Source organism: Sus scrofa, chromosome 8 (genome assembly GCF_000003025.6).
Source record: "Sus scrofa isolate TJ Tabasco breed Duroc chromosome 8, Sscrofa11.1, whole genome shotgun sequence".
In the NCBI taxonomy this organism is placed as follows: domain Eukaryota; kingdom Metazoa; phylum Chordata; class Mammalia; order Artiodactyla; family Suidae; genus Sus; species Sus scrofa.
The window spans coordinates 3,828,172-3,841,601 of record NC_010450.4 but is presented as its reverse complement, the minus strand read 5'-3'; the positions used below and the strand labels follow the sequence as shown (position 1 = coordinate 3,841,601).

The following is a 13,430-nucleotide window of genomic DNA, read 5'->3' as shown; positions in this document are numbered from 1 at the left end:
TGATGAACCATGCTGCTGAGAGTGAACCAGGAGGTTGCCCACGCCGCTGAGAATGAACCAGGAGAGCGTTGTTCGTATCTCTTCACAGCTGGTTTTTGAGTCTAAAGGTGGCTTAAAATACAGTCAGGCGTCTGAAAGCTGTTGGTAACGAACGGTTTTCCAGTGAAGGGGAGGTGGGAGGGGAGCGGGAGCGTCAGGGCGTTGCGCACGGCCGAGCGGTGCTGCCTGGAGGAGGGCGTGAGACGTGAACACCCTCCCTGCTCAGAGACTGCAGACCAGGGCCTCTGCCTGAGCAGAGGAGCGAGTGCAGCGACCCTGGACTCTTGGGCCAGAGTCTGCAGTGCTCAGTGGGGGTCCATCCCCACTCGGTAACTGTTAGGAGAGCGGGGTATGAGACCGGAGAAGCCCAGCCGAGCCCAGGGGCCCGGAACAGCCTTCCAAGGAAGGGGTTATCTAACTGAGCTGCAGGGGAGTACGTGTTGGGGAAAGTTTTTTAGACATGTTTTTTTTGGCGTTCCCTTGATGGTGCATGGAAACGAGTCCGACCAGTAACCATGAGGTCTTGAGTTCCATCTCTGGCCTCAGTCAGCGGGTCAAGGATCTGGTGTTGCCGCAAGCTGTGGTGTAGATCACAGACATGGCTTGGATCCTGTGTTGCTGTGGCTGTGGTGAGGCCGGCAGCTGTAGTTCCAATTCGCCCCCTAGCCTGGGAACCTCCTTATGCGGAGGGGGCGGCCCTAAAAAGCGAAAAACAAACACACCGAGAAAACCATGTGTTTCTTTGAAAGGTACATTCTTGGAGTTCCCTGGTGGCTCGGTGGGTTAAGGATCCCGTGTTGCCATAGGCTGGCAGCTGCAGCTCCGATTCGACCCCTAGCCTGGGAACTTCCATATGCCATGGCTGCGGCCCTAAAAAGACATAAAAGAATAAAAGAAAGAGAAGGTGAGGGTCCTGCTGTTAGGGTCTGGTGACATGGGCTCCTGACCAGGTCAGTCTCGCAGTGTGAGTCCAGCCCCTGAGTCAGCGGGGCCACTGAGGGCCCGCGGAAACCTGTGGCAGAGCGGTTTTCCAGGGGGGGTGGAGAACGCCCCCACCAAGAGAGGATGACCACTTGTAGCGGGCCGAGTCCTGGCGAGAAGGCGGTGAGCCCCCCTGACGTCGGGACATCCTGAAGCGGGCTGGGAGCTTGTGGCCCACGTCCTGGCAGAGCTGGCCAGGTGCTGTGCCGGAAGCCAAGGGTGGAGATGCCCTGGGTGGGGTCCCTGCCCTTGGCCAGTGTTGGTGGAGACAGGCAGCCGGTGTTGTGATGAGCGCCAGTGGAGAGGGGAAGCCCGGAGCAGGAAAGGGCATCTGGCTGGAAGGGGGTCAGGACACACCCTCAGATGGCACCACTGCCGGGCGGGGCCAGGGTGGGCGTGGGGGGTGTCACAGAGCTGCCGTTTGGTCACCTTGCTTTGTGGCCTGGGCGCAGTCCAGGGGGAGGGAATGAGACCCATTGACGTGTTTGACCACTTAAGATGGCATTTGTTTGGTGGTTTGAATTGTGGCTGTTACCGATCGTTAGGGGAATACATATCTGTATGTCCCTTTCCCCCATCCGATGGCTTGTTTGCATTGTTAAATACAGGCTCAGTTTCTTGTAATCACATTTGTTTGGAAGAATTTGCTTTGTGCCTTTGCTGGCCCTCCTGGGGGAAGGAGAGTTCCTCCTCAGAGTTCCGGGTCCGTGTGTGCTGAGCCAGGCATTTCTGGGTGGTCTTTCCGTCCCCCCCAGACCCTGAGCTCATCCGTCGAACATCCAGTGCCTGCCGCAGAGTAGGTGCGCACGAAATGGTTGCTGCATGCAGAAGGACTTGCTGTCAGGGATTCAGAAACTGGGCGCTGCAAGCTGAGAGTGCTCTTTGGTGAGGTGCGCGAATTGGCCTGCAGAGCGAAGGCAGGCCAGCCCACCCCGGCTCCCTGGACCCCGGTGTGAAAGGGACTCACCCGGGAGCATTTCCAGGGCTTGGACCTGAGCTCAGAGCCCTGTCTTTGTGCCGGAGGAGCTGCCTGAGAGCCTCACGCTTGTCTTCCAGGATCTTCACTTTATACAGCAAATCTCTGCCCCTGGACCTGGCCTGCCGCATTTGGGATGTGTTCTGCCGCGACGGCGAGGAGTTCCTGTTCCGCACGGCGCTGGGCATCCTGAAGCTCTTCGAGGACATCCTGACCAAGATGGACTTCATCCACGTGGCGCAGTTCCTGACGCGGCTGCCCGAGGACCTGCCCGCCGAGGAGTTCTTTGCCTCCATAGCGGCGGTTCAGATGCAGAGCCGGAACAAGAAGTGGGCTCAGGTGAGGGCTCCTTTCGTCCCCTCAGAACGGTGGCTCGCCTCTGGTGTGGGAAGCAGCCCCCTCGAAAGCAGCTCTCGCTGGGGCAGTGAGGTGGCCTGGGGCTGAGGCGTGGCCCTGCCGCGGGGGGTCATGGGCAGTCGTCTCCTCTTGGGGTCGCCGTCCGAGGAAGGGGCCAGAGGATAAAAAGCCTTCCTGCCGATTCTGAGGTGGCCTTGGGAGGTCAGAACTCTGGCTTCCCTCACGCTGTCCTCTGCATGTTGGGTGGTATTTTGTAAGCCAAGCCACTGGCCCCCCCCTTTTAACGCCAGAGACAGAAAGCAAAGGGAACTAAGCCCAGGCATTGCAGAGGGGGAGGAGGGCCTCCCGGGGTGGAGCGGGCGAGCGCTGAGGAGCACCCAGCCTGGGCCTCCTACGTCCTCCCTCTCCGGACACCCTTGTAGCTTTTGTCCCCTGTGGGGTTGGCCGGTGTTGATGGCCCCCACGTATCACCAAATACCCAGTTTTCACATTTCTAATTGTTTCCGCATGTCAGCGGCAGCTTCGTCGTTTGCTCAAATAAAGATCCGAAGAAGGCCTGCACCGCGCCATCGGCCGAGAGAGCTTTTAAGTCTTTTCCAGGAAATAGGCTGCTCAGCTTCCATTTCTCCCCCCGCCTCATTTCTTAAAGAAACGAGGTCTCCTGTCCGTGGCAGGTCCGGCAGTCTGGATGTGGTCACATCCCTGGGTGTGGTTAACGTGCGCCTTCTGTTCGGTGTTGCCTGTAAATGGACAGATCTGATGGCCCCGCAAGGTTCCAAGTTCTTAGGTTTGGCCCGATTATTTGGGGGGATCAGACTTTCTTTCTTGGATCTTATTAGCAGCCCCTTTTTTTCTTAGAACAGCTTCATTAATTTTCATGCCATGAAATTCACGCTTTTAATTGTCCAGGGCAGTGCCTGTTTATTCAGTCACCAGAGAGAGGGTCCCTCTCAGGGGCTCCTTGTTCCGCCTCCCGAGCTGGCCCTTCTCGTTGCCTGTCCCTTACGTGATGCTCTCTTTGGCTGGCAGACTCCCTGCCTGCCCGTCTGGGTGTTTGGGGAAGGAGCAGGGCCACTGTGATGGGACCTGTGAGATGCCCCCTGGGTTTTTGAGGGGGGGAGTGGGCACAGTTTTGAGTTTAGGGTGATGTGAGTTGCATTTCTGAAATAGATGCATTCAGTTCATAAAGAGGAATGAATACTGGCTCATGCTGCAATGTGGGCGAAGCTAAAACATGAAGTGAAAAGCCAGACCCCAAGGACCGCGTTCTGCCTGGTTCTGTTCATGCGCAGCTTGAGAAACGGAAGTCTAGAGCGACAGGACGCAGACGAGTGGCTGCGCGGCTGGGTGCGCCACAGCCTCGGCCATGCGGGCTCCGAGCCGAGGCCGAGACCCACGCCGAGGCGCGTGGCCGCACCGGATCCTTAACCAGGGAGCGAGGCCAGGGATCGAACCTGTGTCCTCGTGGACACTAGTCGGGTTTGCTACCCATGTGCCTCGACGGGAACTCCACGGGCTCCTTCTTGAGGTGATGAAAACCTTTCTAAAACTGACAGGTGACGGTCGCACACTTCTGGGAATGTACCAGAACCCACGGAACTGTACACTTGACCTGGGTGACTTGTACGGGATGTAAATTCTATCACGATGAAGGTGTTTTAAAAAACACACTCAGCTCGTGTGTGACCAGGCCTGACTCTGTAACTAGCAGGGAGCTGGTGAGAGGGCCCAAGAGCCTTTTCCCATTAAGAGAGACGGGCCGTGCTCCACGGGGACGGGGCCCACGTCCGGAATTCGTATGAAGCGTCTCGGGATGGCGGCCGCAGAGCGCGAGGCCGAGTGGGGCCGCCGAGTGCAGGGCCTGCTGGCGCGTGGGCCGCAGCCACGGAGCTGGCCTGGGCGACTTCCCACTCGGCCGTCTCCCGGGAGTCACTCACGCGTGGGGGTTCCGACGTCCCTGCAGAAGGCCAGGGCCTATCCCAGTGGCCGTGACTCAACACGGAGAGCTGCTCCCACCTTGCCTTTCCAGCTCGGGCAGCCCCGGGCCTGGTGACCTGCCTTTGTATTTCTCGGGTCCTTCCTCCAGCCACTCCCGCAACCCCAGACCCCAGGCGCTCGCACAGACGGAAGCGTCGACCCCGGATCTGCCATTTTGCTTCCTGGCTTTAGGTGGAAATTACTGGTAAACCAGGGCAGAGGTCACTGAGCAGGGGGACGGCCTCCGACGGCGGGGCACTGATAGGGCGTAGCCTGAGGGTGGGCCTCCAGGCTTTAGTCAGCACAGGTCCCGTGGGAGTTGTGGCTTACGCACATTTCTCTGAAATGCTGTGCTTAAGGCTGAGGCCCCGGTGAGCTTTGCAGGGATGTTCAGTCCCTGTCTGGTGGAGGCTGAGCCCTGGGGAGTGCTGCCGAGGAGGTCAGTGTCTCACTTACTTGGAGACTTGCATCTACCAGCAGCCCTCCTGCGCAGTGCATTCGAAGGCCACATCAGATGTTTCTGCTTTAGCCCTTGTCATTTGTATTTCAATTAACGTGGCCTATTGCCTGGCCCAAGTCATTTAGCACTGGTGCCACAAAGGTTCCCTTGGCTTTGAAATCAGAGAAATCTGGGTTTGAATCCATAAGAGCTGTTTGGCTTGTAGAAAGTCTGTTGTTCAGGTAACTTAGGATGTTGTGTGGATTAAAGAGCCGCTGTGCCGGAGGTGCCTGGCGCCTGCTCTGTGTGGCTGGAGCGGGCGTGCAGTACGTGGGGCCTGTTAATGTCGCTGCTGTTGTCAAGCAGTCACAGTGGAATGCTTAAGAAAATACAGGTATTAACCAAGAGCCGAGAGCAGGGAGGAGGGAGCTAAGCCACGCTGGGAAAGCTCGGGAAGGCATGAAAAGAGCTGATGTCCCTGAGGCCTTAAAAAGGTGCCCAGCTTGCTGGTGAAGAGAGGGACAGGCGGTGGGAGCCGCTCCTGTAAAGGCCTGGGAGGCAGGTTAGCATTCTCTCTGCAGTGGGAAGTGCAGGGGCTGCAGCCAGATTGGGAAGGAGAAGCCCCCTGTACCCAGTGGTGCCTCGCGGCTGGTGGGAAGTGGTTGTCGTTCATGAGCCCAGAGACAGCATGTCACATCGCCCTGCTGGAAAGATGAGCCTGGGGGTTCCTGTTATGGCTCAGCAGGTTGAGCACCCAACTGCTATCCATGAGGCTGTAAGTTCGAGCCCTGGCCTTGCTCCATGGGTTAAGGATGCAGCATCGCCACGAGCTGTGGTGTAGGTCGCAGATGCTGCTCAGATCCCATGTTGCTGTGGCTGTGGTGTAGGCCAGCAGCTGCAGCTCCAGTTCAACCCCTAGCCTGGGAACCTCCATGTGTCGCAGGTGCGGCCCTAAAAAGAAAGAAAGATGAGTCTGCATGCAGGAGTGGAAGAAGGACCAGGAGGTGGTGGTGGGCAGGCCGAGGCCCGGGCGGCTGTCGGGACCTGGTTCAGTGTGCTGTGGGTCACCCCTGCTGTCCCTTTCATTCCCAGGTGCTGACTGCGCTGCAGAGGGACAGCCGGGAGCTGGAGAAAGGAAGCCCGTCTCTCAGGCACTGAGGAGGCAGGTGGACTTGCGCTCGGCATGAAGCTGATCTCCAAGTGGCACCTGTGTTGTTTCAGGCGGACACCCTGGCAGCTCCGAAGAACAGGGCTGCTTTCATGTTTGGTTCCTAATACTGGAGTTGGCCTTAAAACAAACAAAACTTTAAAGCATTAAACCACGGCTTAGCCTTAAGAAGCTCGTGGAGCGATGGCCTGGTGTCGCCCTGGCCAAGCACTGCATACTCTGCATGGTTAAAATAGGGCAGCGGCTAATTCCCGCCCCTCGTTTCAGCAGAAGTTCATTAAATTGTAATGTTTTTACGTCAGCTACTGGGAAGTACGTTACAGTCTCTCGTGGCCAAGGTGCATGAGAAATGTCATTGGGAGGCCTCAGGACGTCCCTGGCTTGTGTTTTCATGTTTTAGTGAGAAAGGGATTGCCAGCTTAGTCATGGAGACAGCCCTTTCCAAGCTGGAGGTCGTGTTCTGAAGCCCCTACCCCAGGGAAGCGGGCTCTCACAGGCAGCCGCCGATGTGGGCCCAGGCTCGGCACACGGTCTGACCTTCAGGCAGGCCAGTTACCTTGTTGCCTTGACAAAACTCCAGCACGAGGGAGGGTTCCAGCGGGCGTGCTGTCCGTGCGGGGCTGGCTCCTGCGCCTGCTGAGCGATGGCGCTGAGCTGGAGCAGGGAGAGACATGCCGCCGGCAATAGAGGCGGAATTGGTGCTGGTGGGAGGCCGGACAAGCTGCCCCTCTGAGCTGGAGGGGCCCAGATCCGCCCCCCTCTCGCACCCTGCTCCTCTCTGGGCAGTGGGCAGGGACCCCCCTTGCGCGTTGGAGACGCACGGTTGTAAGGACTGAGGAGCGGCAGCACAGCCAGCAGCCCACGGGCCTGGCGGTCCTCCGTGTCCCCGCGTGGCTGGCTCTCCCCGGGTTCCGTAGCCACATTTGAGTTCCAGCTGTTGCTCGGCTGACTTGGAAAGCTTGGTGTCGAGGACTGTGGTTATCCAAATTCAGAGACGTGAGCAGTCTGCAGAGATGTCCAGAGGGCAGGCAGGTCTCCATGGACACAGGTTCCTGCGTGCTACTGAGTTGGGCTCTGGGGCGCTCTGTAGGCCGGGTTCAAGGGCACCTGTGCCCGCAGCCCTTCCCAGCCACCGTCCCACCCCCAGGAGGGCCCGCGGCTCTGAGCTGTGGTGGGGAGCCGTGGGAGGGTCGAGCCCAGCGGTGGCCTTCTCGTAGGTTTTCTGTATCTGCCATTCCCGCGATGACACTTCAGGTGCAAGCCAGTTGCTGTCCTTGTGACTCCGTCCTGGGCCGTGTTCCGTGTGTGGTTGTCCCTCACGTTCCTGACAGCTCTCGAGGAGGTTCCCGAGCATCCTGTGCACCACTTTCTGCCTCAGCCTTTAAACGCCGACCCGCCCGACCTCTGGGGGAGGCGTTCTGTCTCCACCGCGCCCGGCAGCCTTCCCTGAGGGCGCGGGGCCGTGGTTGACCCCGGCCTGGGGGACGGGCCGCCAGCCCCTCCCGCTGCTCCTCGCAGATGCCCTTGGTTTTGTTCCGTGAGGTGGGCTTTCTGTTCCTGAGAGATGTATATATTTTCTTACTGTACATAAGATGTTCCTTAAGTGCTGGCAGAAAGCGATTCGGCGGGGCCGAGGGCCGCGCTTCAGAAAGTGTTAGTGGAGCTTCACGCAGTCAGACCCCAGTCCTGACCGTTGTCGTTCAGCTTGACTAGCATCTCTTTGGGATAGGACGCTGCTGCAGTACGTTTTTAAACAGGACTCCAGGCCAATCCAGAGTACTTGCAAATCTTCAGTTCTGAGGAGGTTTTTGTGACCTGTTCGGGGACCACACGAGGTCTTGCTGGTTTGCTGTGTCCACTTCAGAGGCCGGGCGTTCTGAGTCCCTCTCTGGGGTCGCCACCCCTTCCGCGAGGGCAGGGAGCTGCCAGGCCACCCGGGGCTGCGTTTCTCTGACGTTCTCGTTTAGGAAAACGAGAGACTGACCTTGAAATGCTGCCGCCTTGGGAAGCCAGCCCTTCCGCCTCCCTACGCCACTGATTTTCAGAATGTGAGACTTCAGGTTGGGACCTTGGTGCAGCTGGCCCTTTAGAGTCAGAAGCTATGTCCCCACCAGTCCCTGAAATCCTATCTGGAAAAAAGGCTCACTTTAAAAAGGTACTTTTTAACTGCTCAGTTTTTGACTATTTTAAATAGTTGCTGATAGGAAACTCCTGATAACACTTGCTACTTATCATGTTTTAATTGCTTGTACAGTTAACCTTTAATTTTATTTAGTAAAGTGTATCAAACTAGGGCTTTTTGAATTGTACATATGTGGTTTTATTAAATAAAAGTCATGTAAAATTGTTACTTAACGTGCACTGCACTTTGGTTTAAAGCTGGCGTGTTCACCTTGAAGTAGGGAAAATTTGACCTTGAGCATCATGCTGCTTGAACATTTTAAAACCCAGTGCATCTCAGTTAAATAAACAAAGGTCTATACAGTTAACGGTAATTTGGAAATTGCCATAATGGGATTGGAAAGTTAGAGGTACCCTCCCAGGCTGAGGGGAACCTGGCCTGCCGCTCCTCCAGGCCACGTGTCTGCCACACTCAGCTGCTCCCAGCCCCACACATCCTCAGGCTCGCTCTGGGCCAGTCACCCGGCTGGCTCTGCGCATTTAACCCGGAACCTGCTCGGAGGCTCGGGACGTTAGCCGGGTGGCCGTGGCCTCTTCCCTGGGCCCCTGAGCCTCCATTCCCGTCTGCGGTCGGGGTCAGCAGTGCTGCCCTGCTGAAGTGGCGGGGAGCGCGAAGCGGTCCTCCAGCTCCCAGAGGACCAGGCAGAGCCAGGCTCACGTTGTCGGTGTGCTCGTCCTTCCAGTCCTCGGGCGCCCAGAGACTGAGCAACTCGCAGGGCCATGGCGCAAATGTCTTTGGCCCCAACCCAATGCTGAGACACAGTGCCCTGCCTCTCCACCTGCCTCGCCTCCCCAGGCGCAGTGGGAGAGGGTGTGTGGGGCTCCAGGGCTTCCTTCCTCGGAGGCATCTATCAAAATGAACATGTTCTATTTCATGATCAAGAGCTCGCCTGTAATCTTATTGGAAAGAACTTTGTTATGAAATAATCAGAAGATTATTTATCTTCTAATTAATGGGAACATCTCCAGCAAGAGGGGATATAATTTGAGGGAACACTGGTAACTTTGCTGCTTAAAGCAGTGCCAGCCTCCTCCGTCACTGGCCTGAAGGCTGATGAGGAAAAATGTTTGCTAACAACTCCCCTCACTGCTAACGTCTGTGTGCTTTGATAAGTACAATATTATAAAAGCGTGTACTCAAGCTCTGGCGGTTAGAAGAGGAATTTTTGGAGTTCCTGTTGTGGCACAGCGAGTGGGTTAAGGATCCAACTGCAGTGGCTCCAGTCCCTGCGTAGGCGTGGATTCAATCCCTTGCCTGGTGGAGTGAGTTCGAGGATCCAGCACTGGAGTTTCCCACTGTGGTTCAGCAGGTTAAGAACCCAACATAGTGTTCCTGAGGGTGTGGATTTGATCCCTGGCCTCGCTGAGTGGGTTAAGGATGCGGCTTGGCCACGAGCTGCGGCAGAGGTCACAGATGCTGGCTCAGATCTGGCGTGGCTGTGGCCGGCATCTGCAGCTCTGATTCAACTCCTAGTGCAGCAACTTCATGTGCTGCAAGTGCAGCCCGAAAAAAAAAAAGGAAAAAAAGGGACCCAACATTGCTGTATCTTTGGCATAGGCCTGGCCTGGAAACTTGCATATGCTGTGGGTGAGGCCATTAAAAAAAAAGGATTTTCATCTATTGGCTTCAAAGGGAACACGCTTTATTATTTTACTCTTTTTAGGGCCCCACCTATGGCATGTGGAAATTCCCAGGCTAGGAGTTGAATCGGAGCTACAGCTGCCAGCCTACACCACAGCCACAGCAATGCGGGATCCGAGGTGCATCTGTGTACCACAGCTCATGGCAATGCTGGATCCTTAACCCATGGAGTGAGGCAGGGATCAAACCTGCATCCTCATGGATCCTAGTCGGGTTTGCTAACCACTGAGTCACAGAGCGAACTCCAGGAACACACTTTAGACAATAAAATCACATCATCAAAAGATGACAGTTATTGTGAGTGGGGTTGCCACCATTCTTTAAAGGTATTTAGCATCAAAAATACTTAGGATCGTTCTTATTCTTAAATGGAGGGATGAGAGAATACGCTGAGTCCTAAATTTGTACATCCTAAATTCAAGCTAAGATTAAGAAGAAACAAAGCCAAGCCCTAGCTCCAAAAGCATCAAAGAAAACTGAAAATGTTCATCACTGATTCCAGGTTAAGGAGGTAGACCCAACAGCTCTTTCTTACTTTAACCCAAGGAGTGATAGACTTTAATATTTGATACAGAGTAAAATCACATGCATAGTGAGGGTTCTGTTGCCAAGATCTGAAAATAGCTTGCTGAAAACAAAAGGCTTATGGGAAGTCAGCAGTCACCACACCATATATTTTGCACCTGGCAAAACACACAATCACCATTTTGTCTTCACCGGAAAACAAAATTTCGTCTTTTTTGTACAGATCAAGGCATTTCTTTAGTGAATCCGAGAAAACGTTTTCATTAGAATTGAAGGCTGTCCTTGAGCCAGAAACAAACATTCACAGTTAAGCAGACTGAGCCTCCTTTCATTGGCAAAGGAGAGATGCAGAGACGCCATCAGCTCCTTGCTCCAGTTAATGTCATTCCTCCTGTTCCTGGGAGGTTTTTTTACCCCAAAGCTAGTGCGCTTACACGCAAAACAACTTTAGGCTGAGACAGCTATTGAGCTTTGTGGTGACTCAGGACCACAGAGTTCAGTACATTCAAGGGGGATTTAATAATTAGCTTGATGCACAGGAATTTTTTCTGGCACCCTGCCCACTTGCTGACCCCTTTTGCACATGGAGGAGCTACAGTTCTCCTCAGTATCAGGACCCTGAAGCTACGGGATTGCTCAGATATAAAAGGCTTTTGACAGCTTTTTTTCTTTCTTTCTTTCTTTTAGGGCCACAGGTGTGGCAACTGACAGCTTTGTATGAGGAGTCAGTTCCATTAAACCCTCCCTGTTGGTTTCTCGTACCTCTTTTACTGAACCCCATATAAACGGAGTGCTAACTCGGTTTTGTGCTCCGCACCAATTGAAGCCGAAAAATTAAGAATGCAAAATATAATTCTATCCCAAATGCCATAGGCCTTTGCAGGAACGGCCACGCATGGAGAATAAAAGTCAGTAGGGTGAAGTTTGCCGGGGCCGAGGACATACTGCTGACTCTTGCCAGCAGTCGAGTCACGAGGGCAGAAAGGCTTTGGCCTCCCTGATCTTCTGCCTCACGCCTCTGCAGGACAGCATAAGCCCGGCGTGGTGGTGCTTCAGGGAGTCCAGGCGCCGGCTGAGCGCATCAGTCCTGTCCACTTTCTCTTCCATGTCCCGAAGCAGGGCTTCCTGGCCCAGGAGCCCACACTGCTGGTGCAGCCTGATGTTGTCAGTCCGCAGGCTGTCTCGGGCCTGCTTGGTCTTGGTCAAGACGTCCCTCCTCAGGGCCACCTGCGCCTCAAGTTCCATAAGCTCTGCCTTTTTACAAGCGTTTCCTAGGTCCACAAAGTGTAGCTTTTCCTTCACGTGGGTTATGATCTGCACATTGTTGGTCACCTTGCTGCGCAGTTTCAAAAGCTCCTCATTTCGCTCCTCAACCTTCTCGTTGAAGGTCTGGTTCTCAATTTTAAGCTGCTCAAAATCTATGAGGAGCAGGCCCTCGTTCAAGTCCTCCTGGGCCCTCATCCTGGTCTCAAAATGCACCAGACTCTGCCTCAGCTGCACGTTCTCTAGCCTCACAGCGCTCATCTCCTTCTCCTTCTTATCCTCTAACGCCTGGATCTGCTCCACCTCTCGCAGAGCGGCCTGGCGACCACCCCTCATCTGGCAGCTGCCCATGGCCTGCATCACCACCTGCTTCTTGAGTGCCTGGAAGCCTCGCCATTCCTTCTCCACCCGGGAGAGCTTCTCTCTGCACTGCTGCTTCAGCTGGTTTAGCTCCTGGTGATACCAGCTCAGGTCGTCTGCCTGCTGCTTCCTCAGATCCTCCAGCAAGGCCAGATGGCCTAGGTATGCTTGCTCTTTCTCGGGGGCCTCAGGCTCCGTGCCCTTGTCCAGCACCTCGGCTGCATCCAGACCCTTCTTCTTGTGCAGCGCCTCGAAGATCTTGTGCTGCAGGTACATGTTGTAGCGCTGGTAGCTGCTCCGCTCCACCATCAGGGAGTGGTACTGTTCCAGGAGCTCGGCGCGCAGCTGCTGCTCCTGCTGCTTCTGCACCTCCTCAGTCCATTCCTGACTGCCAAACTCGAGTCCCTCGTCCAGATCCCCCAGCTCTCCCTTGCTTTTCTCCCTGCTTCTTTCCACATGCCTCCCCTCGCTCTTCTCGCTCTCCTCGCTCTCTTCTTTCTCCTCCTCATGTCCCTCCCGCTCGGCATCCCGGACTGGCGCAGCCTCTTCCTTGCCGGCCGGAGGGACCTGCGACAGGATTTCCTTCCTCGGCTCCGCTGCCACCTCCGCCTCCTGCCGGTCCTCGTCTTCGTCTTCTTCCTGCTCCTCCAGGTCCTCCTCCTCTGGTCCCTCGGGCCCGCCTTCGGGCACTGGCTTGGCTGGCTCCTCAGGCTCGGCCTCGGCCGGCTCCTCCGGCTCGGCCTCCGCCTCCGTCTCGGCCGGCCACTCCGGCTCCACGGGCCCCTCCTCCCCCGCAGCCTCGGTGGCCCCCAGCCCTTCCTGGGACTCGGCCGGCTTGACCCGCTCGGCCTCCGCGGCCTCTGCCTCTGAAGCTCCTACGGCTTCCGGCTCCGTGGGTTCGGCCGGGGACTGGGCGCCAGAGCTGGTCTTGATCACCGACAACCGCGAGGTCAGGCTCTCCACGTCTCCATCTGCCCTCTCGAGGTCCTCGGAGTGCTCGGAGTAGTCGTCCATCTCCCTCCCCGCCGGGACAGCGCCACAGACTCCCGCTCAGGGCTGTTAGGTTTCCAGGGGCAACCAGGGGCGCGCGCGGTGGGCCCGGCGATTGGCCGGACGTCATCCCGACGCCCTGCCCCCTTCTCCCCGCCTCCCGGCAAAGGCAGACCAATGAGAGACCGCGAGTGGACGACGGGCGGCGTTGATTGGGAGAGGGCGTGGGCTCGCGCCGCGAGGGGCGTGGCGCTCCCGCAGCGCTTCCTTTCCGCCCTTTTCCCAGCGCCCGGCCTGGGGCGTGGCGTCCGGGAGGCGCTGGGAGCCGCGGACCGCGGGCGCGAGGGGCGCGCAGGCGCAGAGCGGCGGGCCGGGCCCCCGCGCGGTGGAGCGCGCGGGGCGCCTGCGCGGTGCGGCGGGGCGACGGCGGCGGCGGCGGCCCGGCCGGCCCGAGGGCGCCTGCGTGCTGAGGCGGGACGCGGCCCGGCTGCCCGGCTCCGGCGGCGCCTGGGCGGGGCGGCACGGTGGCGGC

General features: G+C 57.0%; 2 protein-coding genes across 2 annotated transcripts in view; one reads left to right on the top strand and one right to left on the bottom strand.

Moving 5' to 3' along the window:
• TBC1D14 (TBC1 domain family member 14) overlaps positions 1-8,288 on the top strand; it is an 85,470-nt gene extending 77,182 nt beyond the window's left edge. The window contains 2 exon segments of the mRNA XM_021100966.1: positions 2,077-2,335; positions 5,862-8,288. Coding sequence (XP_020956625.1) covers positions 2,077-2,335; positions 5,862-5,927 — 325 coding nt within the window. The 3' untranslated portion in view covers positions 5,928-8,288.
• On the bottom strand, positions 10,292-13,213 carry CCDC96 (coiled-coil domain containing 96). The gene has a single exon (XM_003356850.4). The coding sequence runs from the start codon at positions 12,920-12,922 to the stop codon at positions 11,255-11,257; it is 1,668 nt and encodes a 555-aa protein (XP_003356898.2). The 5' UTR covers positions 12,923-13,213; the 3' UTR covers positions 10,292-11,254.

What these genes read in the sequence shown, in the direction of transcription:
- CCDC96 (XM_003356850.4), bottom strand. Translation starts at nt 12,922, where the DNA reads ATGGACGACTACTCCGAGCACTCCGAGGACCTCGAGAGGGCAGATGGA.